Source organism: Patagioenas fasciata, chromosome 1 (assembly GCF_037038585.1).
Source record: "Patagioenas fasciata isolate bPatFas1 chromosome 1, bPatFas1.hap1, whole genome shotgun sequence".
Lineage (NCBI taxonomy): Eukaryota > Metazoa > Chordata > Aves > Columbiformes > Columbidae > Patagioenas > Patagioenas fasciata.
This window is the reverse complement of record NC_092520.1, coordinates 183328704-183355881: the sequence shown is the minus strand read 5'-3', so window position 1 is coordinate 183355881 and position 27178 is coordinate 183328704. Positions and strand designations below refer to the sequence as shown.

At 35.8% G+C, this 27178-nt stretch overlaps 1 protein-coding gene across 5 annotated transcripts in view; it reads right to left on the bottom strand.

Moving 5' to 3' along the window:
• The window catches only part of ADAMTS20 (ADAM metallopeptidase with thrombospondin type 1 motif 20), a 102036-nt gene that overhangs the window by 49141 nt on the left and 25717 nt on the right, over positions 1–27178 (bottom strand). For 3 of the 5 annotated variants that reach the window (XM_065843681.2, XM_071802982.1, XM_065843701.2), the window contains 12 exons: positions 24899–24982; positions 24072–24196; positions 23189–23229; positions 22774–22879; positions 21516–21662; positions 20773–20914; positions 19360–19464; positions 7490–7635; positions 5895–6076; positions 5663–5799; positions 4450–4567; positions 1030–1125 (listed from right to left, as the gene is read on the bottom strand). In XM_065843681.2, the coding sequence (XP_065699753.2) occupies positions 1030–1125; positions 4450–4567; positions 5663–5799; positions 5895–6076; positions 7490–7635; positions 19360–19464; positions 20773–20914; positions 21516–21662; positions 22774–22879; positions 23189–23229; positions 24072–24196; positions 24899–24982 (1429 nt within the window). The remainder of the gene's footprint in view (positions 1–1029; positions 1126–4449; positions 4568–5662; positions 5800–5894; positions 6077–7489; positions 7636–19359; positions 19465–20772; positions 20915–21515; positions 21663–22773; positions 22880–23188; positions 23230–24071; positions 24197–24898; positions 24983–27178) is intronic. The other 2 variants (XM_071802976.1, XM_071802994.1) reach the window with 2 other exon arrangements.

The following is a 27178-nucleotide window of genomic DNA, read 5'->3' as shown; positions in this document are numbered from 1 at the left end:
TTACGGATTTTCTCTGTGTTAGTAAGGCAACATTAATAATATTTGTTCAGCTGAAGGGTTGACTGCAGTCATCTCTTTTAAACTCAGCTAAGTTCTGCTACTATAGAAAGAAACAATTATCTGTATTTCTGGCTTATTCTACAGCCCACATTCTTGTATTTGCTAGAGTGCTTTTAAAAGTAAAGTTTAAAGTAAAAATACATTATTAAGCACTTACAAAAACAATTAAATATTACAACCAATTTATAATAATAAAGATGAAAACCAAGTTAAAAATTAAATTTTAAAAGAAAGTAATTTTTTTAGTAGAGGTATGCCATTCAGGCATTACTATATTTGAAATGGTAGCTAGTGTCAAGGAGGTGAAGGTTGTTTCTGTGTCCTGTGAGATGCAACAACAGGGTAACAGGTGACAAGGAAAACATTTTGAAGATTCTGAAGTTTGTTGAGTAGGATGGTAATGGAAGAAGAGACAGAAGGAAATTTTGCACCAATATTTTCTCAGGCACTTCAGATATAACTGTAAGTACTGTGAAACAGAACCAAGATTTTTGCTAAAATGTGCTTATGAATTCTTTGTTCCTCTCTCACACTTTCACAAACTATCAACACATGATCTTTAGATAGACATGATAGCAAAAGAGAAGTGTGAGACAACGAGCATTTGCTGAAGGTCAGAATGCTTACTTCATAAACAAAGTGTATGTTTCCAAGATTTAAAACCACACATACCTGCATTATTCCTGAGTTTACTTGTGAAGTTTTAATTAACATTGCCACAAAAGAGTAAAAAAAAACGACTAACTGATGCAATGTGCTATAATTCTTGTTCTCTGACAAACAAACACACGCATTTAAGAAGTAGAAATCTAACATCTCACTCATTTTTCTGAAAACTAGTATCTACTGAGAGAGTCAGGCAAATGATGATACAATGTAATTAGATATTTGGTCTAAAGACTTTTTCAGACTCCGGATAATGTGCATCTAGAGCAGACCTCTGGTAAGAGCACAAAAACTAGCTTTTACCAAGGTAGTTGTCATCTTCTGGTTTCCCTGAGTAGCTGTACTGCCGAATATCAATGTTTGTTGCTCCTTTGGGAATATTTACCACAATATTGTAACCTGCAATGTAATAATTCACAAATTAATTGTATATTAAAGCAGTCAAATGCTGGTAAACATGTATATACATTTAACTAATTTTATTCACAAAACCCTACAGTGTACTAGAGACAACCACTGCTGAATGCCTTCATGTTTTAGGAAGGAAATGTGAATATCTTGATAGATATTAAATTTCTTGGTTGGTGGTTAGGTTTTTTGTTGTTGTTGTTTGATTGGTTGGGGTTTTTTTCTAGAAGTTGAATTGAACTTTCATCTTCATAACTCATTAAAATTCATTCCTGTATTCAGAAAAGTGAATTCAATTCTTTACCAGCAACATGAATTCAACCTGCTCTAAAAATCTCTAGGGAGCAGCACTACTCTAGAAAGCAGTCAAGTGTATCAAGTGGGACTCAGAAAACACTGTGGCTCCTCATAATTTAACCACAAAACTTTTTTATACAAGTCTGAATAAGTTATTTAACATGAAATAACTCCACTCCCTGTTTATATAATAGGGTTAACTTCTGTCTCACCAGAGCAGTGCATGACAGCACTAAAGAATGAGTCCTAAGTAGTCAAATATTGCACTATTTCAGGCCATGCACTTAGGTAGATCTATCAGATAAACTAACCATGCTTGCTCCACATTCTGCTACTTAAAATGTGATCATAGTGTGCTCCCTTCATAAACAAATGCTTCACAAATGAGTCCTCATTTCCTGTAATACCTACAAATACTATTACAGCAGCCTTGTCATAAGGTAACAAGATAAGGTGCAGCGAGACCCACTTGAACTGTTACTCTGCACATTAAGCATAAGTTATATATATTAAGAAAAAAAACAAAAACAAAAACAAAACAACAGCTGTTTCTCATAGAGGTTAATCACAAATTGAAAAGGATTACAATGTCTAAGAAAAACTGAGTATGGCAAACATTGGAAAAAAATAATACATACAAACATTCAATCGGAAGCATTGATATTATCTTTGCTAAATTTTGCATTTATTTTGCTATATTTAAGTCTTGCCATAATTTAATTTTACTTAGTTGACTCACCTCTGTGGGTAAAAACTTAGATGACAATATCATTTTCAATTTAACAGTTCATTAACTTCCAGTGCTTTTAATCAATTAAAACTGTGCCATGCATTTAAATAAACATTTAATTTAATCACAGGTCCATCACATTTACCAGCTGGGGGCAGCACTGCAATTGCAAAGTGAGAGACTATATGCTGTGGATAAACACACAGCCTTTGGTCATCCTACCAACATTCAGGAAAGAAAACCAAACACACTGAAAACATCCCTCATATCACATGCTGAAGACCTTGTGGTAATAGAACAACAGAAGACAAAATATGGGAGGATACTACAAATAAAACTGCATAGCATGTTGTCAAGAATACACAGGAAAAGAGATCACATACTAAGGTAACAAGAATAACAACTTTCCAGGAAACCTGCAGATACTACAGTGTGATGCTACAATAATAGCCAACATAATAATTATGTGTACATAATTAGATTACAATTTCCTAAATTGGGAACTAACTAAATTAGTACTTCACTGTAATGAATTTCAGATGATTGTTTCACTACTGTTCAAACACTTAATGACACCATTGTAACTGCATGAACACAAGCACGCACCACAGGCTGCTATTGTCTAATTCCAAATTCCACCTCAGTAAAAATGACTCACGTGAGTATGGAAGTGGACCAGGTGAAGTTAAAAGAAGAAGTTTAAGTGCACAGACTCTGTCATACTTATCTTGTGATCCTAACTCTGAATGTTTTGGAAAAGAACGTTTCCTCAGACTATGCTTTCAGTCACTATCCTGGGTATGTCACAGCCCTCCATGGACACTGAAGTGTTCGTGATCTGCTAGCTCTTGTTTGCACTGTGGCACTCCTACTTGTGATAATCCCCAATGTTTAGCATACTGGTCAGGAGTATGATTCAGCATCATCATCTATATGCTCTAATTCTAAGAACTCAAACATAATTGAAAACATTCAACTAAAATAATAAACCAAGATTTTCCTCATCCTGAAATTTCTTTTTTTTTTTCTTCCTCCAACTTTAGTTAGAAGCAAATAAATCTGTGACAATATAAAGCTGATAAACAGCAGAGCATGACAGTCTCAACCATAGTTGTATCGATAGCAGTTTCAGTGTAATGGTCACTTGCATCAAACATATTTGTGATAGAATTCATGTGCTACCTATAAGCAAAATGATCATTTATAGTGGTGGAAAACACAAACCACTGTCAGACCTTCACTCAAAATTACCAAACTAATATGGTTTTTACTTCAGCATTTTGACCACATGTTCAGAAATTCAGTCTAATAGTTGACTGTGCCTTCTTCCAACTTCTCAGGACAGTCACAAGAAAACACTTACAGCTGCCCTTCCCATACAAATACATGTATCCCATCTTTCTGTTTTTTGGTACTTTTTGCTTGGCACAAGCCCTCTGTAGAAGGAAAAAATATATATATACCGGGCATACTTTCCTCTTCAACCAGCAATTCCTCTGTTCTATGAAGATTCTATTTGGTAGCTCTTCAGACATCATTTTCACTTCACCTGTGGTCTCTTTCAGCCAGCGAAATAGTATGAAACAGCCTTTGGGAATTTGATATTAACCTGGAGACTTCTGTCCTTACAGTCCATGCTCTAACTACCTAACTGTAGTGCTACACACACGCAAATCTCTCCAGGCTTCCCAGAAAGGACTACACATAGAAGAACTATCAGTAGCTCTATTAGAGAAACTAAATCAAAGAAACAGGAATTACCAGGGTTATTCAGAAGAGTTTCTCATTCACTACATGCCAATGAAGAGGAAAGAACATAAATGGTGCTGCTCATGTTCTCTGAAAAGAAAAGGCTCACATTTCACTGGCTTTTTCCCTACAGGACAAAAGGAACCTCATCAGCTGCTCACATCACAGCTTCTCGCTATCTCTACACAACCAAAAGGAGACATTGGAATAAGTCCTTCAGCTGCATAGTTTCAGATGAGAGAATGCAAAGTAGGAAGCATTCTTCCTTTTAAAGTACTTTTACCCTCATCCATCTTTTATTTGTGTCTTTTGGTTTGACCTTACAGGTGATTTTTTTTTTTTTCACACCTTGAATATGTAAGTGTGTCACAGTGTTTGCTTCTGCATCCTAGAGAGGGAATCTGACTGAAAATTAGAGATTTTTTTTGTTGGCAAAGGTCCTAAAGGACATACACTGAAATCTCAATTTCTCAAATGTAAAACAATTTCTAAGCCATACTGAAATGTGGATTAAGACGTAAAATAAATAAACAACATACCATAATGAGCACTGTTGAAAGTACCTGCAAGAGTCTTACATGAAGAATTATCACCACCACAGATTCCACATTTGTCTCTCCTTGCCTTGGAATTCAAAACGTGATCACAGCCTGCTTGCTACAAAAAAAAGTGCAATAACCCTGTGTCACCCAGCCCAGCAGACAACAATGAAAACAAACAATGTCAGCTTCCCACTCCCCAAAAATATTCTTATTCACTATATATATATATGGTCTTCCTTGGCAATTCATGAAAAGCCTTTCATGCTTTTAAGGACTGTGATGCAAGGGCAAAACACAATAGTGCTGTGGAACTAAGAATGTACAATCCAAATAATAGGCCAAAAACTGTATAAGAATACATAACAGTATGTAGAGATTTTTTAATTAAAAGGCCAACATAGTGTATAAATTTTAACTTATATTTACATTAACAAGTCTTGGAATCCTAAAAGCAGTTTGTATGTGTCAAGAATTCTTTTAAAGTCTGTCTTTACTGCAAAATAAGCAAAGGAATACATGCTGGTTGAATTAGCATAAGCACAATTTTTGTTTATGTATCTTTACCTAAGCTTTCTTTTTTTAAAAAAATATGATAAGACAATTCTCTGGCATTTCCACTTTCCTCTTGATTCAACACTACATTTTCTAATCAACCTGAATATACTCAGTTTCACTACAATCAGCAAAAAAGTCCAGGCTTGACAAAATGTCTTGAGATGTTATAATATATCAGCTTGCTTCTCCCAGCAAAATCTTGTGGCACTTCCATAACTGCTATTAAGCAAAGAACGCTGAAATGATCCCCCTCCTGATTTTGCAATGAAATAATAAATATGTAATCTATCTAGCCTTGGATTTTCTACTTTTTTTATTCCTTTGACAGCAAAAATATGATGGCAAGAAACAGCATGCTTCTTTCCTCTCTTTATGCCAATTTTGGATCAGCTTCTCTCTGTTCACTTGGACAATATTAACTCTCTCACATACGAGGCTTAATGAGGAAAGATTGTGGGTCTTCAGATTCAACTCTCTGTTCTTCACTTAATTGCCTCCATTTCCAGATCTTTAATTTGGTAAGGATTAAAATTAAATGAAGTAAATTCGATACATCTTGCTTTACATATTTTCAAAAATGGTTATTTGGATGAATATTTAATATCCATTTTACCATCTAATAAAATTCATTTTAATAATTAATAAGTTTAAATACCCTGCATAAGCCTTGAACACAAAGGTCATTGGTTTCTGCTCCACAGGGAGTACCATCAGCAACTCTGTCCTTCAGCTGATAGTAGGAAGTTGTTCCAGAAACTCGGCAAAAAAGTTTACAGCGATCTTTCATAGAAACTGGAAAGAAAATCCAACAGGTTTCTTGTCTGTTTTAAAACTTTAATTAAAGTAACATTTTTATTTCATTAATTGAAAAAAAAATAATTACTTACTACCACTGTATTTTGGAAGCCAGCGAACAGCAGATGTAAGACCGTTGATATTAAAGTGTTTGCCATCAAATTCAGAGCACTGTTGCTCCCGGAAATCTTTTTTGCCTTTTGGACAATTATCAGTATTACATGATCGAAACTTCATCCTACGGCCAACACAGTACTTTCCTCCATTTCTTGGTCTAACAAAAATAAGTAAATGTAAAATACGGTCAGTTTCTAAAATTGCTGTTTTCCACAAAATGTGGCTTGAGCCATGGATCTAAAGGGGAAAGTCTCACATAACATTCTGCCATATTTTATTGACTCTCCTCCACACACTCATCTTCTGTTGCACTGTGTATACATTTATAATCATGTGAAGAAAAGTTCATGTAAAATACTACTGCTGAGGAAGGTGGTAATCAATTTACTGATGTTTATTAATGTCTATTACATTTTTATTTCTCTTAAAATTATAATTATTTTCCCTGGGAAAAAGCATTATTTACCTTAATGCTTTCATCAGCTTAGCTGGGTTACAACCCTATTTTTACAGAAGCAACATTTTCCTCCATAATTGGAAATTATTATTGTACAGAGTGACAAAGACAGAAGACAGGAGCTAACGCACTTTTCTGTAGCCCTAATATAGGTTTCATTTTGGAGATAAAAGGAACTAAGAAGGGAAAATTGCAGAAAACACTTCATTTACTGTAAAGACTAAAATACATTTCCTAACTATTATAAACCCTGCTACACAATAATTCAGTATTTGTAGGTTCTTGGGGAGAAAAAAATAATAAATCTTTATCAATAGCAATCATGTCAATACTATCAGTTACTACGGACTGACAGAGGCATATCTAATGGGAATCTAGTTTAGTGCCTCTTACTCACAGAAAATAAAGTAGCCTGGAGTTATTTGACTGAGGTTCATTTATCCCACTGATAATATCAAGACACGTGATTTCCTAAACATACCCTGGAATCACCCAGGCTGCAGATATGGTTCTGCTTCTGGAGAAGTTAAGGCTAAAGTTCTCATTGAATTTTATTATAGGGGATGAAACTCACACTTAATTATGCAGTCAAGAGAAGTTTCTTATCATAAAGGTAAGCTGTAAATAACTCTGCTGTAACGAGTGCTTCTGGTGGCCATTACTTGTGATGATGTTGTGAAAAAGCCTTAAATCAAAGGAAATCAAGTGTTTCACTAAAAAGATTACCAGGGAATGCATTCACTTCTTTTTGCAGCTTTTACTCCAAATAAAGCATCTAAATGTTTTAAGAAATCCTCAGCATTTAGAGTATAATAATAATAATAATAATAATAATAATAATAATAATAATAATAATAATAAAAGACCCTCCTAAACTAAGTCTTTGGAAATTTCTGTAATTATGAATGATATTGAGACAGGAGTAATGTAACAGTTCTCTGCATATTACAGTCTGTAGACCTTTCTCCCTTTTGAAATATAGCTGAAACAAGCTGCTTTTTTTGGCACATCAAACTGATTTGCAGAACCCACAATACCTTCATTTTGTTTTGAACCAATCCATTATGTCATAATATCTTCATTATGCACTAACATAAAACACAAAAAACATACTCTGGTCTATTACACAGCCTGGTGGTGCTCTTGATTCCACCTCCACAAGTTCTTGAACATGAGCTATAAGGTCCCCATGATCCCCATTCTCCATCTACAGGATGCGTCTCCATTTCTCTGCTCACACAAACTCCATGGCGGCAGTGCTGCACAGTTGACAAACAAGATAAAATTTCTAAGTCAAGCAAAAGGTTATTTTAGGTAGAGAAAGAACAAAATCTAAGATTTCTCTGCTCTTAATCTGGGTCTGGACATTTTCTAAATTTTTCAAATTCCTATGAGATATCTTATCCACTAGTCATATTTTCAAAAATGCTGTCTAGAGTTCTTTGCTCTCTATGAAACCTACTGGATGATGAATGTATCTTTAGGTCTTGTCACTTTATTGAAATGCCTATGCAAGAATCTCAAAATCCTAATCTTGAATTCTTGGCATGTTTTCATGCACAAACTTCAAAAATAGATTTACAGACGTCTTGTATCTATGAGATTCCCCCAGTTTAATTCGAAAATTCTTGCTAATACAAAAACAGTGAAAAGGTGTGATAACAAATCATCAAGAAATTCAGGGTGTTTTTAGCATTCCAAAAGCTAAAACATCTAGTGGGATATTTTTGGAAAAGCACACAAATTTTCAAGCATTTATGACCTTGTTTATGCTAAAGCAAGATGATGCTAGAGATTTATGCTTAAACTTAAGACTTTCTCACCTATAACAATAGGTGTAAAATATGTTCTATTTTTACTCATTCATATTTTACAGTATGTTTATATTTAATAATAATTTAACAAATATCACAGTAGCACCGTATGTTTGGGATTGGAAGGGACCTTGAAAGATCATCTAGTCCAATCCCCCTGCTGGAGGAGGAACGCCTAGGAGAGGTCGCACAGGAACATGTCCAGGTGAGTTTTGAATGTCTCCAGGGAAGGAGACAAATATTGCCATTAAAAATTAATATTTAAAGAAGTAATAATTCTTTGAGTAAGTAATGTCTATTGTGCTACTACAAATTTTATTTCTGCTAAAGAACTACCTATTTTCAACTGAAAACTTACATAAAGGTGCAATTTCCCTTTAATCTGCTGGGGTTTACATTATTCAGATGACAAAGTTTGTTGTGGTCTTGTCAGTTATGAGTCTTCACCGCCCTATATTTGTAAGTTATTATTATTTATAGAAAGTTGTAATTACTAGCTATTTTTTTCTGGAAGAATCAAGTGATCAGTCTCTTGCTTTTAAGTTTTTACTATCTAAGGCCCCGATTCTGAAAATATTTATCCACTTCAGTGGTTACTCAAAAAATACATAACTAAAAAGTCTAAAGAATCTTATGATTGGTGTGTGCAGTGACTTTTTCCAAAGAACCTGCAGGAATTACCAGCACTAATCTTATTGATGATTTATGGCAGTTGGAATTCTAATTTACTTCTATGGTTTAGAAAATCCCAAGTGGTATATTTGGTCATAACACAGCAGAACAGTTTACACACTAAACCAGAATATTTACAAGACACAATAATATCAGCACTGTGTCCCCCGCTGACTTCTATGTGGATAACATTTCCTCAGCTTTGCCCTTGACTCCAAACACCCTCTGAAGCATCAAAGACTCCCCACAACTGGAGACAAGACACTGGGCAAGATGGACTACATGGGGTCAGTGCTCATACACAATAGAGAGAATTCTTTATTTTAGTTGACTGTTTGCAGACTCTGGATTATTCTGATCATTAGATTTGTTATCAGGAGAGATTCTCCTAGCCATACTGACTGGCAGTGGCTTATTCCATCTTTCCCTGCAGCACAGACATGGATCGGTCACTAGAATCATCAGAACAAGATTACATCGACTCAACTGCTTGTTATTTCTGAAGCATAGGCTTTGTGTCTCCACTGCCTGTGACACAGAACAGCTTCAAATTACCTTAGAGTCTAGAAGGGTTTTGGTAACTAAAGCCTCTGCCACCCAAAACAATTTAAGAACCTCTAATACAGAGCAGATAAAATAATTCCATAATTCCACTCCCTTTTAAAACTAATTTAAATGTTGCATAGAATTTCTCAAGAGTTATTATGATGTTACAAATTTATTGTAGGAACTATCAATTCACATAAATTTTGCTGACCACATAGCAATGATATGTGCAGTCCTTCTGAACGTACCTGAATGACACAAAACTCAAATGTTGTTCAGTGGCTTTATCACTGCGTAAAATAATTCCTAGAAGCATTTTTTTCCTAATTAGTATATGCATTTGTTATATTGGTACTTATGCTCATATGCTAACAATCATTTTGCTTTCAAAACAGGAGTTTGTCACAGAATAAGATTCTCCTTTTTGAGTTCTGCCTGAGCTCTTAATCCAACTTGGCAATAAAATTGTCTGCCTGTATAATTCGTCATGCCGACTCTTGCATATGGGACATATCTTTGAAGCTCTGAGTGCCTTCCTCTAAGAATATGGCCATTCAAGTGGATTTTCAAGCCTAGAGCAAACACAGAACTCAAGTGACATCTATCTTGTCATACAGTCACTTAAATAATGCAGCAAATTGGCCAGATCATCACTCGATTGATGCTAACACTAATGCTTTACCTTAAGACCAAGAAAACACCACTATTTCACTGTATATCTGCATATGATTTTCTCTACTGCAGTGCTTACTGTTTGTTTTTATTACATTTTCCAATATGCCCTTAGGGCACCTTTGTACCCAAACCTTCTAGTACCTAAAAATAAGAGATATGGCTGTACAATATAAAAGTCTAAGGTAAATTTGAGGAAACGTTAAGAAATTGTCTTTTCAAAAAATTACAATTAGCGTTTTAAGAAATAATATTTACTACTATAGGCTGAAGATTCTAAATCCCACTTCGCAAAATGAATACTGCATCTAAATACGAGACAGCGACCTAGAGGTTAGGTTATTCCTCCATCCACAAAAACATTTACAATGACTTGAATGTAGATTTCTGGAAAAGACAAAGTTGTAAAAAGACATTTTATACCACAACAGCATGATTTTGATCCATAAAAATGCAAAGCACTTGTTCGCATCTGGGATTTTAGTAGCTTTTTCAAAAAACCTGTCTCAGCCATTATTCTACTGCATTTCTACAGAAGCAGCATGATGAAGTCACAGTAGAAAACGCCAGCACCAGACACATTCCAGACGTTTCTCTGTGCTTGCTTGAATCATTGCTTCAGTGAGAATACTATGATACATAGAACTTTCATAAACTCAAATATAATTGCTACATTTGTTAAGGCAACTATAATGCATGCATCATGTAAGGTGGGTATCACTTGTAAATCCAAACATACTGATTACAGCAAGTAGAAACTGTGCCACTTGGTCAACAGTTGGTTATCTGTCAAAAAGGCAGAAATTCTGACCCAAATTCACGTGCACTTATTATATCCAAAGAGATAAGAAGGAGGATTAATGGTCCAAATATGGGATCAATGAACCTACAGGTACACAGATTTGAATTTATTAATCAACTGTTTATAATAAGCAGTTTGAATATTGCCTATGGATTAAATTGTTATTTGATAAACTGATTTCAGGTACTTTCAACTTCTCATAGTTTATTGAACTTGCTAAATTTCCAGGAAAGTGATTTTGAAAGAAATTATTAAAGTATTAATTGTCAGGCTATGCTTGATTTCAGCTGAATCAAGGAGAGTGATAGGACTAGAGCTCTTCTGAAATCAAGTATTTAATACACAGCCTACTATGACTCACAGCAGCAAAAGGACTCCAAGCTCACTCTTACAGCCTGTATTTTCCAGACTAGTCCTAGAGATACACATGGGTTTTGAAGGTCTGGGGACAAAGACTGAAACAATGATGCTCAGTGTTTGAGGACATAAATTTCACATGTTTAGAGCCCCATGCAGCCTTGTGGAAAATGAGGCTCAGGAAAAGCTATTAACTGAGTTCCAGACACCAGAATGTTTCCACAGATGTTGCTGGTAGCTGCTGGTCCTTCTAAAAGGAAAGAAGATTATTGAACACTGAAGGCAGTATGAGGAGATAATTAAAAGGGCAAAGCATTGCAGAAGTGGATATGACGGTCTGTATTTTGCCTTCCAAATATCCAGTTTTATTGTTCTGATTTCTTTTGCCTTATAAACACGATTTCTTCACTCCTGATATCCAGACATGGCCCTGAAAACTACTGTGAGCCAGTGAATAGCACAGGAAGAAAAAGTTGTAATGGACTAAATGCAGGAAAGAAAAATAGGCATAGCCGGTACCACAAAACAGATAAACTCTAAAACCAGTGCTGTAGTACAGGACCAGTTTACCACGAAGTATCTGGCCTGTAGCTGAGGTCTGAGCATAAAGTGTCTCAAAGTAGATTCCAATCACCCGGAGCTGGAAAAGCAGCATGAATCTTGGAAGTTACTTACATTCAGCACACAACTCCATGAGCAGGAAGGGAAGATAAGAACACACTCGCAGATGAATGCTAAAGTCCACAAACCTCAGAGCTTTTGTTTCTGGCTGTATTTATCTCTATGGGATGTTCGCATTCATTCCTTTGAATGAATGTGCTGCTACAGACCTCTCTGCCTTGTCTGCTGCAAGGGGATGAAAGGAAACATTTTGCTGCACATTAGACCTATGTCTGTTCTCTGGTTTCTTCCTATAATACACGTACTTAAAGAAAGCCCATTGCTCAAAGAAACAAAACCAATATGAAAAGTGGGGCCTAGAGCATATAAAAACAGTGAAAATAGAGCAGTTAGTAATCATTAGAGCTTGAAAAAGCGTCTAACCAAAGTTGTAATTATGGCATCTCAGGCCACTCTGTAGCATGGATTCTCAGATGAGCCTACATTTATTACTCAGATGACATCAATTACCAAAAAATCCACAATATTTTAATAATTTTTTCAACCTTTTCATTTTTTTCTTGCAAAAATCTACACACTTAATTCTTCCCTTGATATATTACCAGAGAAAACTTATTTTTTCTGAAATCGCATCGCATCAGAAAAGTATTTTACAAAAATCCCAGTTTATAACAAAAGCTCTTGGTTTGAGCCCTTAAATACACGTTAGTCTGTACTTACAGTTCAAAAGATCTGCTGCTGCTTCCCAGATGGTTAACATATTCCCCTATACCCAACTCTGTTAAAATCCATCCAATCTTTTTATACTTACTTGACATATACATAAAAACGCATAATGAATGATTCTTTCAGATTAACTACCTTCATATATTACATTCATGAGGTACTCAAGCAATGCAATGATTTTAAAAGAAATCAATACATGGGTAGTAACCTACACCTGAAGAACAGCAAACATACCTCAGAATCAGATACTGCTACTTCTTTTACTGATCAAGGCAATCCTTTCTTGGTCTGCATCCACATTCTCAATTGTCCCTGCATCCCTCTCCTTATGTGGCTATAAAGGCACTAGGATGAAATCTTAATTCACTTGATAGCTATTCTAGCTATTTTTAGAGACACTAGCTCAATCTATAAAATATGCCTACAGTGAATAGAAGCAATGAACATTTCTCTCATACATACGCAAGGCATATGCTTTCCAATCAAACTGGTTTTTGTATCACGTGGAGTCCTTCTTGCTGTTAAACAGCTTTTTCCAGATTTCTCTGACACTTGGTTTTTTCAGTGTTTATGTAGCAAACCACCATTACGGAAAAAAATGGTTTGGGTCAGAATCACATTGCTACCCCTTCCAATGTACAAAGAATCAGTGGAATACAGGCATATTTGTATACAGCTCCAGCATCTATTAAGGATCAGATTGCAACCCGTTCAGGTGTCTCAAAAAATAATTATAAAAAGAGACACTTTATTGGGTATTTTTGCTGTTATTTTCCTAGCAAAAAAGACTTGTTCTGAGAATGCAACTCCTAGAAGACAGATGGTTTCACCAAGTATTCTTCGTCAGAGGTGGGTTTTTTGGCTTGGATGTGTATCACAAACTCCATCAGATGAGTTACAATTATTGGAGTATCATGTAACCTACACTGCTAAAAACTGCATCACTTTGTTATACAGAAAGCATGATTCTGAGTCAGGTGTAAGCTGGAGATGTGTATGTGTAAAGAGTTTCTATATCAGTTGGTTTGTAAGCAGTTTGGTTACACATAATAGTGCAGATATTTCTTTTCCATGATACTACTAGCTTACTACTCCTTTTAATCACACTCCTCCATAAAATCACATGAAGTATTTTCTGTGAATGACATTTACTGCACTCTGAAAACTGTTGCCCTGTAGATTTAAAATTATGAACAAATCCAGTGAGTCTAGGGATTCTACCTGCTAGCACTATGCTGTGTCTTCTTTTGGTGGTGTTTTTTTTTGTTTGTTTGTTTCACAGAATCACAGAACATTAGGGATTGGAAGGGACCTCAAAAGATCATCCAGTCCAATCCCCCTGCCAGAGCAGGAACACCTAGATGAGGTTACACAGGAAGGTGTCCAGGTGAGTTTTGAATCTCCTTCCACAGAAGGAGACTCCACAACCCCCCTGGGCAGCCTGTTCCAGTGTTCTGTCACCCTCACTGAGAAGAAGTTTCTTCTCACATTCAAGTGGAACCTCCTGTGTTTCAGTTTGTACCCACTGCCCTTTGTCCTATCACTGGTTGTCACCGAGAAGAGCCTGGCTCCATTCTTGTGACACTCACCCTTTACGTATTTGTAAACATTAATGAGGTCACCCCTCTTCTCCTCCCTCAGTCTCCTCTTCTCCAAGCTAAAGAGACCTGGCTCCCTCAGCCTTTCTTCATAAGGGAGGTGCTCCACTCCCTTGATCATCTTTGTTGCCCTGTGCTGGACTCTCTCCAGCAGTTCCTTCTCCTTCTTGAACTGAGGGGCCCAGAACTGGACACATCATTCCAGGTGTGGTCTCACCAGGGCAGAGTAGAGGGGAAGGAGAACCTCTCTCAGCCTACTAACCACCCCCCTTCTAATACACCCCAGGATGCCATTGGCCTTCCTGGCCACAAGGACACAGTGCTGGCTCATGGTAATCCTGTTGTCCACCAGGACCCCCACGTCCCTTTCCCCTACACTGCTCTCTAACAGGTCATTCCCCAACTTATACTGAAACCTGGGGTTGTTCCTGCCCAGATGCAAGACTCTACACTTTCCCTTGTTGTATTTCATTAAATTTTTCCCTGCTCAACTCTCCAGCCTGTCCAGGTCTCGCTGGATGGCAGCACAGCCTTCTGGTCTGTCAGCCACTCCTCCCAGCTTGGTGTCATCAGCAAACTTGCTGACAATGCACTCTATTCCCTTATCCAAGTCACTGATGAATATATTGAATAGTACTGGTCCCAGGCACTCCACTAGATACAGGCCTCCAACTAGAATCCGGTCCATTGACCATGAATCTCTGGCTTATTTCCTTCAGCCAGTTCACAGTCCACCTCACTACCTGATCATCCAGATTGCACTCCCTCAGTTTAGCTGTAAGGGTGCTGTGGGAGACTGTGTCAAATGCTTTACTGAAATCAAGGTAGATCACATTCACTGCTTTGCTTTTATCTATCCACCTCTTTATGTCCTCATAAAAGGCTATGAGGTTAGTTAAGCATGACTTCCTCTTGGTGAACCCATGTTGACTGCCCCTAATGACCCTCTTATCCTTGATATGCCTTGAGATGGCACCAAGGATAAGTTGTTCCATCGCTTTCCCAGGGATGGAGGTGAGGCTGACTGGTCTGTAGTTACCCAGGTCCTCCTTCTTGCCCTTTTTGAAGACTGGAGTGACATTTGCTTTCCACCAGTCCTCAGGCACCTCTCCCGTCTCCCACAACTTAGCAAAGATGATGCAGAGTGGTCCAGCAATGATCTCAGCCAGCTCCCTCAGCACCTGTGGGTGCATCCCATCCAGACCCATGGATTTATGGATGTTCAGATTACTTAATTGCTCCCTAACCCAGTCCTCATCCACTAAGGCAGACTCCTCCATTGTCCTGACTTCCTCCAGGGCCTCAGGGGTACAGGGCTCCTCAGGACAGCCTCTGGCAGAGTGCACAAAGAAAGCATTCAGTTATTCTGCCTTCTCTGTATCTTCTGTCACCAGGGCACCCACCTCATTCATCAGTGGGCCTACATTGCCTCTCATGATAGTTTTATCTGCCATAGTTTGCTTGTTTGCTTGTTTATTTAAATCTGAACAGACATGCAATGTGCCAAAACCCAAATCACTCTCCAAACTCACATCTTTTTTGGAATTTCAGAAAGAAAGGGGAAAAAACCCCACAAAGAATAGAACACCAAACTTCCTTTGCTCAAGGTGAGGAGAAATCTTTTGTGCTATCCCACAGAATAAATACAAGTAAATTCCTTACTACAGAGACACTTGAGTAGTCTCCCCCCAAAATATAAAATAAACAGGTAGTAAAAGAAAGTAAGCAATTGAAAGCATAATCCAAATCAATAATACCTAGAGCCTGCTGGTCTGCAGAAATTTCAAAGCATAAAGAAATTTCTGACTAGAATGAAATAAGTAAGCCTTAGAGGAAGCAGAGTGAAAAGATCTACTTTAAGTCATTCACATTTCCTAAATCTCCAGCAAATTAGCTCCTATCTGGAACATGATGGCAACAAAAATTATGACAGTTGAGAGAAGGAAACCAGGCCAATTAGAGCATTCCAGTTTCTGTCTTAATGGAAAGTCAGTTTGATATGTCTTGTAATACAGAGGGCTCTCCTCTGGTATCTTAGTCCCCAATGCAACATCTAAATCCTTACTGTGATTTATTATGTTTTTAATTTGTACATATAGTTTATACCAACACAACAAAAATTACAACAGTATATACAAAATTAATTGTGGCATCCAGTGAGCAGGCTACCTCCAACTAATCATACAGCATATTTCTTAACACTGTGATGGTAACTTTGATTACACACACAAGAGATGAAAAAGCTCTAACCATTTGCTATTTTTCATGCCATTGTGCCTCATTACACAATTAAAAAAAAAACTTTCTAATAAAAACTTCATATTCTGTTTATATGATATAGTTGTATTTAGGAAGACAATCCAGGAATATATACCTTTGTCTTTAATAGTACCTCTCACAAAAAAACACCAGAAACACTTTCAAGCAATGACTAATATAGACCTATGGTGTGTAGAAATTCACCCCTGTAGAACTAGCAAATATTTACATATGGCATGTCTACATATGTTCACTCTCATTTTGTCTCTGAAAATCAGTTAGGCAAAAGAATTTAAAGGCTGCATCCTCTGCTTCAGTGAAAGTCTATGTGATGTTATTAACAGAAGAGCTGATAGAAACTTAGACTTCCTATGGATCTTTTTGAAGCCAAACAAGCAAACAAAAAGCATCTGAAGTGGTGAGACACAATGTGAATATCAATGGAGGAGCAGAATTGCTACCTATGGACTACTGTCAGACCTAAGCATTCAGAATGTATAAAAAGAGGATGCAGAGAGAAATTTTCAGATACTTCAGCAGAAGTCCAACAAGCAAATGTAATTCATTTTTGCAGGTTACTCTAGGATGAACAAAGTACAGTTTGTGATCAGACCAAATAAATTTGACTAGAGAATAAAGTACCATAAAAGTGAAAGTTTTCCATTTTAGTAATATTAATTCTAGATAGTAATATTAACTGTACAGAATTAATACAGGGAATGGTCAAAGTCCCAATAAAACATTTTCTTTATTCTCTAAGACATTGAAATGTTGGCTATTATATATTCTCTTTAATGTTATAAGAAAATGTTACTCACACTTACCAGTAATATTACATATATTAAAAAGTCACTGGGCTCTCCAGGTGTGTGCACTATTAGACATACAAAATACAATTCTCTTTCAAAATGCATGCATGCTGTTGGATTGCATGTGGCAAGATACTCCATTAGGAAGCGTAGGTACTCAGAAAAAAAGCTGTTTGCTCATTTGCTTGCGAGTCTACAATATTATTAGATTTGTATCTTCTCATATTTTGAGGAAGAACAGACACAAGGGCTGCTAGAGCAACCCATAGAGCAAGACCCACTAATTGGACACACAGCTTGAAGAAAAACTAAAGATTACCATGAAAATAAACTCGTGTCAAATCTAAGTTTAAAATGTTGATACTAAAATTCCAAGTGTATTCATCACAGCAAAAATGCTTAAAATTCCAAATGTAAATGTATTTAGCATGCTGGTAAATATTAATTACAATAACTAGTCGCCATGTCTTAATTCCATTAACATCATCACAAACTCTCTCACTGAGCTTGAAAGGAGCTGTCCTTTAGACAGAAACAGCTGACAATTTGTCTGCTTAATTGCTGTTCTTTCTTACATCTTTCAAAGGTAATGACTGTAATTAGCTTTTCACTTCTTAGAGAAAACTGGTATCACTGCAGTAATTTCAGAAAATAAGTTCTTATATTCTTATATAAAAGAAATGCTCTGATGTTGGCAAATAAGAGTCAAGTCAATTGACTTAAAGTTTAGACACAGTTTATATAAAAGATGAATTTCCTTTCTGATCAGTGACTGACTGAAAAAACAGGTTAAACCTTATAACTCCAGCTGCATGCATAGCATTTAATCGAGTAAAGCTTCCACTGCAACCTTTGAATAACTTTTCCTGATCTTGCAAGACAGAAAGAAAACAATTGAGATAGTTTACCCACTAAATTGTTGTCCATTAAGAGAGTCTTTTCAAATTCCTCACTACTACTGTCTTACCAAATACAGAAAATGAAAAAAGCCATATATAAAGATTAAAAGCTACCAGAGGAAATCTAGCAGCCTGTTTAACATAGAAACTAGACCTGATATTTTTAAATCATCTTTGAACCTATAAAACTATCAAAAGATAACAAATTAATATTGCATCCACAGCTCCTAAAGCTCCCAAAGTACACTACTATTAAAAGTGGCTCAACAAAATAAACCTGCCATACTTGAGACAATAATTGTCATATCAGAGCATGTAAAAAAAAGTCTCTGAAATATTTATTCTCACAATGCCCTGACAGGTAAAAAAATACTTGCATCTGCTGATGGTGAACTGAGATATGAGAAGCCAAAGACGAGATCAGCAAAGAACTCAAGCACCTAATTTCTGTTCATTTCCCAAACTGCATACAAATCCAGAACTAAACCCCTCAAATCCTCACTAATAATTCTGGATTCAACTAGCTTTTACCACTTCTGTTTCTATCAAGGTTCTGTATGTGCCTTGACTATACCTACTAATTAGATACTAATGACTTTTATGAACAGCCAAAGACAGGTTGTATCCTCAGAGGATACAGATCTAAATCTGCATTCAAAAACAACCTGCCAGATGAGGAAGTTCAGCTTCCATTTCTTCTTTTTTATGTGTCAAAGCATTCAATCCATACTTCAAACACCCAAGTAGAATCCTACATATTAGGGTATAAGCGAGAAAAGAGCTCCTGGCTTTTAGCACTGAACAGATCCGAGTATCCTGAATTATGTTAAAACAGGCAAGACAGAACATCAGTGCTAGTTATGTGTGGTTAAGACACTTACTGGAGTAAATTAAGAGATACCAATAGATGCTTTCATACTTCATCTAGAACAGATACAATGCACAAATATCTACTGGATCCAGGATTCTAATCCAAAGAGTCCCTCTTCCCAAAGAAGTATATTCCTGTATCCAAATCAGTCATACTTAAAATACATACAATTCATTTTGGTTCAGTGAAGGAGTCTCAGTAAGACAAACTGGGGGAAAGACACTTCTGGGATGTCTTGTTTCCAGGAAATTAATCTTTGGAACCCTACTAATGAGGCAAAAAACAACTTGTTATGATTTTGCTGTGTGCAAGTACTGAGAAACATATGAAGGCTTACCATTCCCACACCACAAACTGTTCCATCTGCCAAAGGCATGTGCTGAGTACGGCAACCCTTGTGAACACCTTCTGTGCTTGTGCACCATAAGCGTTTGCACTGTTTCTAGAAAGAAAATAAGATTACTTTTGTTGCACCTGTAACACCATTTTTTACATTAGTTGATAGATTTGTATTGTTTTCTCATACTATGCACTATGCAAGTGCAGTGTTTGCTATCAGTACTACAATTTTTCACAGATAAAACCCAACAAAAAAAAATCTGCATAAGGCCAGGTAGGAATATGGAATATTTGCAGCTGATCTCATTAGAAGCAACAGATAACTTCATTTTCTAATTCAGTAGACAGTCTAATAAAAAAGCATGTAAGAGATTATGGGTGATACTATGTAGCACAGTTTGAGTACAATCCCCAAACAAAGACACTAACTGGAATTATTTTTAAAAATACACTGACTAGAAAATTAAGAAGAAAGACTCCTTTTCAAATTGTTACAAGACTCTTAATGGACAAATAACCTTTGTGGATTACAAAATTTACAAAACAGTCTTCAGTAACACCATCTTCAGGTCTTTGAATCCCTCTTTACTTTTCTATAATATTCCCATAAATTCTGACTCTTCCTAAACTACACTTTACCTCACCAACAGCTCCACCTAATTCAGTCTGAATATGATCTTAAATTCTCTCCGTTAAACAGCTCCAACAAGTAGTGCAATGCTAGCAGAGGTATTTGAGAAGTTGGTCCAAAATTTAACTGTGTGACATCTCAACAGTAAGGAATGAAGGCATAATGTTATATTTCTATTTATTTTACATTGCACTGTCCACATTAAGTTTTCAACATACAAGTTTATTAATCTACTCAAGTTGTCTTTCCAGATCATAATTTTGCTTTAAAGAAGTTTTGGGGTTAGTATACAAAATGTACTCTCTAACAGGTATGAAAATATTTTCTGACTCTGACAAAGTAGAGAGAATTTACGCTTTGGACTTCATTATATTAGAGTTACAGATTTTTAAAAAGCACTAAAACAAGCAGGTAAGAAAGACCTGTTAATGTCAGATAGGGGCTATAGTGTTAAAACCTTTGTAAAAGGTGTTGAAATAATTCCTTTCCAGTAGTTGCAGGAAGCCTTAATTTATGCAGCTTTAGATCTTTTAAAGAAATTATAATCACATTTAGTGATGTGCAAATCAAAACAAATTAATCTTACTTTCTAGTTCTATTTTTCTAGCATATGGACCTGCAATGCTCTCCACTGAACTCTTTCCCCTTGAACAAAACAGAACCTGAATTTTGACATGTTTCAGGATAAAATTCTTCAGAAACCAGGAGTCCTATTTCTAACCTATGTTTTAGTAATTTTTTAGCACAGATTGAGCATGACTCCGTGCGATGTTCACTCACCAGGTACGGGCACACTTGTGACCCAAGACCAAACATAAGTTCACACTGCTTGTTCACATCATACATCGACCCAGGCAGCTGAGAGGAGAGATCATATATTCTTCCACTAGGTTTGTCTAGGAGACATTCACCATAACCAGTACTGTTGTAAGAACAGGAACAAAATGTGAATAAATTGCTCCTAATGAATTCATTGGGAGCCTACTCACACGACACTTACACATGTATATCTCAGCAGAGTTCAAGGTTTGCATGCCTACCTGCCTATATAATGACTCTAATTGAAAAGAAAATAAACCAGGTCACTTGATTTTTCTTTATTGGATGTTGCATTTTATATAACAGAGAAAGCTTAAGGGGTTCTTTTGCTTTCACATTCTTACAGGAAAAAAAATATGTTATTTTCTAAAATATACCTACCGCTTATGTTTTATATAAAAACTTCCTAAAATAGTGTGCCTATTCTGACTTACTAAAATCATACTACAGAATTTTTCAATAAACTCCACCACTATATTAAAAAAGAAAAAAAAAAATCTTAGCTTTATATATTGAGTGCAACTTTAACAAAGCCATGAATCATTCTAAGAATTAAATATGTGTGTTTTCCTGGAGGACTGAGGTCCTACAAGTCAGCGGTTAAACCTAACAACAACACAAAACTGGTATTTAAGCAACACTTCTTCTCAGAAAGACATGAAATAGAAAAAAAAAACAAAACATAGCATTTTATTGATACTTACTCAAGAAATTCAGTGATATATTTTTGGCTGCATTTTGACCAGGTCCATGGACTTGTGTGATAATTTAAAGTTGGTGCCATCACGTGATACTGATGTTTAATTCCAGCTTCTTTACATTTAAAACTGTCATCATGAGGTACATTAAATCTAAAAAGTAAAACAGACAAACTCCAAAACAAATTCAGCAATAATTCATTGACACTCTCTTTTTTGTAGCAGCAAATACTTGAGTTTGGAGTTTTAAAATGTCTTTAAATTTAACAGGACTCACGTAATATGACTACCTGACATTATGGCAACAGATATCTCAAAAAATGCCTTATGAAATTCTCTCCTTTTCCAAAATGCTCCTAATTATATAAGGTTGGGCACAGTAAGAATTTTACGGTTATGTAGTTCTTTAGCTTACCAGAAAAAAATTCCAGTTTTGCAGACTATGATGCTTTAAATGAACAACCCATCTCCTCAACTGAATATACTGGCTACCCCAAGACTGTCCATAACATATCACCCCGATATTCACATCACAACTCCTTCTATTCAGTAACAAAAAAAACTACAGAGCACACCAACATCATATTCACACAACTAGTATATTGTCTTATTTTATATCTAGGTATAAGTACCATGAAAAATGGTATATATCTAAATGAACTTCCAGCCACATCAAAATCAACAAGCTAACTACTGAGCTCTGTAACGTCATCGTTACCTACGCTGTGACATGCCTCATGGAGCTAGAGTATAGCACCTTTCTGCCATCACTGATGAGGTATGCTTCATAAAATAAAATGCTGTCATCTCCTCTTATTTTTCTGTGTAAAGTATTTCTCTTTGTGTTACTCTATTGTGTTCTGAAATGATCAAACAAAAGGAAGAATATTTCTGTGTTATATTAACAGTTGTATTTTCTTAAAGGTACATCTCTATCAGGACTAGAATGCAGTTGGAGTTAACGGGACTATGTTGCACATCTACGATATCTGTCCCAGTGTCCCAACCAGTTTATATGACAAAAGGACAGAATACAACTGTATGGCCAGTATTTCCCATCATTAAGGATATCAACCAGGTTGCAAAATTCACAATTTCTCTAACTCTAGGTGGTGGGCAGAGCTTGCTCACTGCAAGGGTCAAAAATCATGACTCTTCTATAAGGACATAGCCAACCTCTTAGAAACGTGGAGCCAATCACTCGAAATCAGTCATATTCGAAGAAAAATAAAAAATATTTACCTTCTGGGAAATAGGTACTTACACATGTCCAAGCTCATGGGCTATAGTAAATGCAGCACTCAATCCATTTTCTTCGCTTATAGAACAGCTGCGTAGTGGGTCACACATTGTACCTAGCTCTGCTAAACCTGCAAAATTAAATCCTTATATAAAAGCATAACAGAATAAATCTTCCTGTAGAAGGAGTGACTCTATAAACTTATACTATGGCACCTGAGTTGAAAGTCATGCCTCAATTTCCACAAAACGAACAACCTCCTGGCACTGCAATACATGCCATGGCAGAACAGCATTGAGAAGCTGATTTTTTTTGTCTATGTGACTTAAATTTTGCACCTGTTTCTCATTTATTCCTAATCAATTTTTCTCCCTACAGTGAAATTCTCTTACACATCTTCTATCATAAAAATCATGTTCATTAAAAAAGTATAACTCACCAAGAGTATCACACTTCTCTCTAGCTCTGCAGATATCTTCCCTTGAAGGAAAAGATTTATTCAAAATTATTACAATAAATAAAAAGAACTATTTTAAAGTATTTCATTGTTGCTATATTAATTACAGCAATTGAAAATCTGATTCTCAATTTTTAATCTTACAGCCCATTCAAACAATTTGCATTCCAGTGAAAGAAGTAGTTTAAATTCAACAGATTAAGTTCACAGCATTGCTTTCTATATAGCTTGCAAAGAATGAAATTCAAATGCTATGTTATTTCTCTACAATATAGAAGGTAGATCAAGCATGAAATGCTGCTGAAAAATTTGCAGATCACAATATATCATAAGGTACTTGAAACTACCTTAGGTAGTAGATGGTCTGCCAAAACAACATAAAATTCAGGAATTTACATCAAACAGTTTGAATTGCTGGAGTGTGTCCAACTTGAGCACAAGGAGAAAAAAAAATAATGAAAGGGAACCTCAAAAGAGACAATATATTTCGGTGAATTAACATTAGAACCTTCAGTGAGGCAACAGGTGTACAGGAAGAATATATACTAATATTTAAACATTTTCTATGTGCAAGCTTTTGGAAGTTCTAATCACATCTGCACTATCAGGAGCTGACCTTCACTGCATACTTCAGCTTATTCCCTTATGTACAACACGCCATCCCTGTCACGTATATGTACAACAGTTAAAAAGACTTTGCTTCCTTGTAACAGTTTCAGGTCTAAGTAATTTCCATCATCTCTAGTGAAAGGTTTATCAGATGGTTAGCTACCAACATAAAATTATATTAAAAAAAAAAAAAAAAAAGAAATTGAAGCATTTGTCTCACCTAGCTGAGTAATTATAGCTATTTCAGATACTCTACCTAGTGATAAGAACAGCAGTATCATGATGAGAAGGATGAGCATCATCCAAAGTGTTTTGTGCTTGCTGCCATAAGCAAAAATTACGAAGAGTGGTAGCTGCATTAAAAGTGATAGCTGGTCCTTCCTAAGCAAGAAATGGGGGGGGTGAAAAAAAAAAAAGAAAAGTTTAATATTCATACATTTGCACTTATTACTTTGTCATTTGTGCCCCCAATCTGCAAAACAATGACTGTGTATAGAAAGGAAGTCAGCAGGACTCCTCACTCATAAGAGTTCACTCACACAGATTTGTTTGTAGGATCAAATCTTATTCAGCTACAAGTCAGCAGTCATGAGAATCCGTTATTTTAATCATTGTATATGAACACGAACCACATATTAAATTTATAAAAAAATAGAGTGACAAGACATTTATGATAAACACATGTATTTGAAAAGTGTATATTCTTACAATCTTAAAATATTGCAGCTGTTAGGGCTGAAAACCCTCCATGAAAACCCTCTATACAAGCTGTCATTTGCCTGTCATGTTTCCATGACTATAACCATGCTTTAGGTGCCATAAGCTTTCATATAGTCCACTTAGGTCAACAGGAAGGGCTGACAGAGCCCAGAGAAATACAAGCATTTAATAAAGGCTCTGCAGTTAACCTGACATTTGTCATTTAGTGTCCTATTAAAAAAAAAAAAAAAATATATATATATATAGTTCAAGAAAATACTTTTTATTTAAAACTAAAATATTTTAAACTTTGGGATTACAAGGCATATTCATGTATTTTGTTTCTTCTATTAGAAATAAATTTTTAATATTTATTTTTCCTACCTGTTCATTGTGAATTACAATTAATTTTACAATAACTATATTTATAAGATTTCCAATACTTGAATCTTTATAGATTGCTGCAACCTAAAGAGAAAAAAGGCAGAAGATCAGAATATTAAATTCATCTGATAAACTGTATCTCTTTGTCATGCAAGCAAGTTAAAGAAAAACAAGTTGCTACACAACAGATGTGTCATGCATCCATCTGTATGTCTCCACCCAAGGATATGGCGACAAACCCAAAATAGTTGCCCAGTTTTAAAACTAAATTGCTACCTCAAAGTAGCTCATGTTTACTATACACAAAAGGATCAGAACATGTACACACTCTGTTTTTCAATACTAATCTCCACATAAAAAGGTAACTATCCTAAAATAGACTTCTTAAATGCAAAAAAATGCATTTTTAATATCCAAATAGCTATAATTTTATATTCATTTCCAAATGCTTAGACACGATGATTAAGTGCTAGTGTAAAAAGTATACTTAAACCTGTAGTTTATTGATAAAATATTGAAGAAAGAACAATAGTAATATTACCGTGACTGTCATAGACATAAGTTGATTTATGCAGAAAACTTGTAGAATCAATACCTAAAATATTAAAGGGTTTTCAATTTTGAACCAATAAGTTTTTGCCTTTGGAAGCTGGACTGAGTTGTAAACCTTGTATGGAGCCTGGCACATAAAAAGGTCTATTTCCTCATTCATAAAATTTGTATTTATATACCCAACAGGCATTTTTATATATTAATAGAGTCTTGCAGCCAGATCATAAAAACCATGAGTCAATTCCATATACCAAAGTGAACCATTTTGGAAATTTATTCTTCATAAAAGCATTTAAAAAGTTTATTCCTTCTCAATATTGGCTTCAGATGTCCTATCCATATAGATTCTACATTTGGCTTAAAGCAAGTGTTGAATGACAGCTTTATCTATAATATACAAGAGTTTCCACCAAACACAGTACTGGTTTTCCTTCCTCCTGGCTTGTGCTTAGGGTTCAAGGCTACAAAAGTAACAGGATCAAGGAACTGATCCAGCTGCAAAACAATGTAATTTTTTTTTTCTTTTTTTAAAAATCATGTTATCTTGATCAATGTGATCTCATTCCTGGTGCAACCTCTCTGACACAGGTGTTGACAGAGGAAAAGGTGCAGAAGAACAGACTTCTTTCATAAGTAGCCTACACATGAACTGGCTGAAGTTGCTTGTGGAAAGCAGAGCCTTGTTGTGTGTGAACCCTGTGTACCTGAGGTTGAGTAATTCTACCAAAAGCTGGAACTGACTGAGCACTGGCTCCCACTGATTCATACCCTGCCCTTCCCTCAGCTGGAGAGAGCACAATGCACAGCATTGTCCTTCATTCTTTTGATGATACAGAAGCTGGAAATAGAGGATTCGATAAGGGCAGAGAAGGAGCCTGAGTTTTGAAATCCATGTGGAGAACACATTTGAGAGCAACACAGCTATTATCTGCTTTCTTCCATGTGGAATCCCTTCTTTGTTACTAATCAGCAAGTGTCCAATTACTCCAAGGTGGCAAAAAGCAGCATCTCTCAAGCACTCACTGAAGAGTTCTATTAGGCATAGACACTTTCAGAATACCTTCATCCATGATCAGGTGCCTGTAAAGGCTAAAGTGCTATATAGGCAGAAGGGGTTATCCAAATTTGAATGGAATAAACTACCATTTTACTACTACCAAAACTCTTTTTAGACTACCAAAAATTATCAAGCTCAAAATGTGTTCTTATAGTTTGAGATCCACTTTGATAATCCTAGAGAGGATATTTGTAGATATTTATCTTCCCCATGAAATAGCAAATAATCAAGGTTCGCTCCTGAATGAACTGTCTTCTTAAAGTAACATGACACAATTACCACATTCATCTCAGCTCATGTAACTAACAGTAAGCAAGCTGTCTAAAATCCTTCAGCAGTCAACGGAGAAGAAGAAAAGATGGAACTGTTGTGTAGACATGCCTATCTGAAGATACATATTTAGTTATATGTATTTTCATATAAGACATTAAGAAGTTATTTCTTCATTCCTTTACTATGGAAGGAGACAAGATGTCTAATTTTCAGATGTAGGAGGCTAGGGGACACCAATTCCAACCCAATTATTTCAAGTTTTATTTCTCTTTAGCAAAGAAGAAATAAAAGACAGTTTCATACATCATTTCAAAATCATGTCAGAGAGGAATCCAAAATTATATCTGTGAGGATCTTCAGCTTACGAAGTAGTCTAGCTAATGTCTTGTTTTGGAACA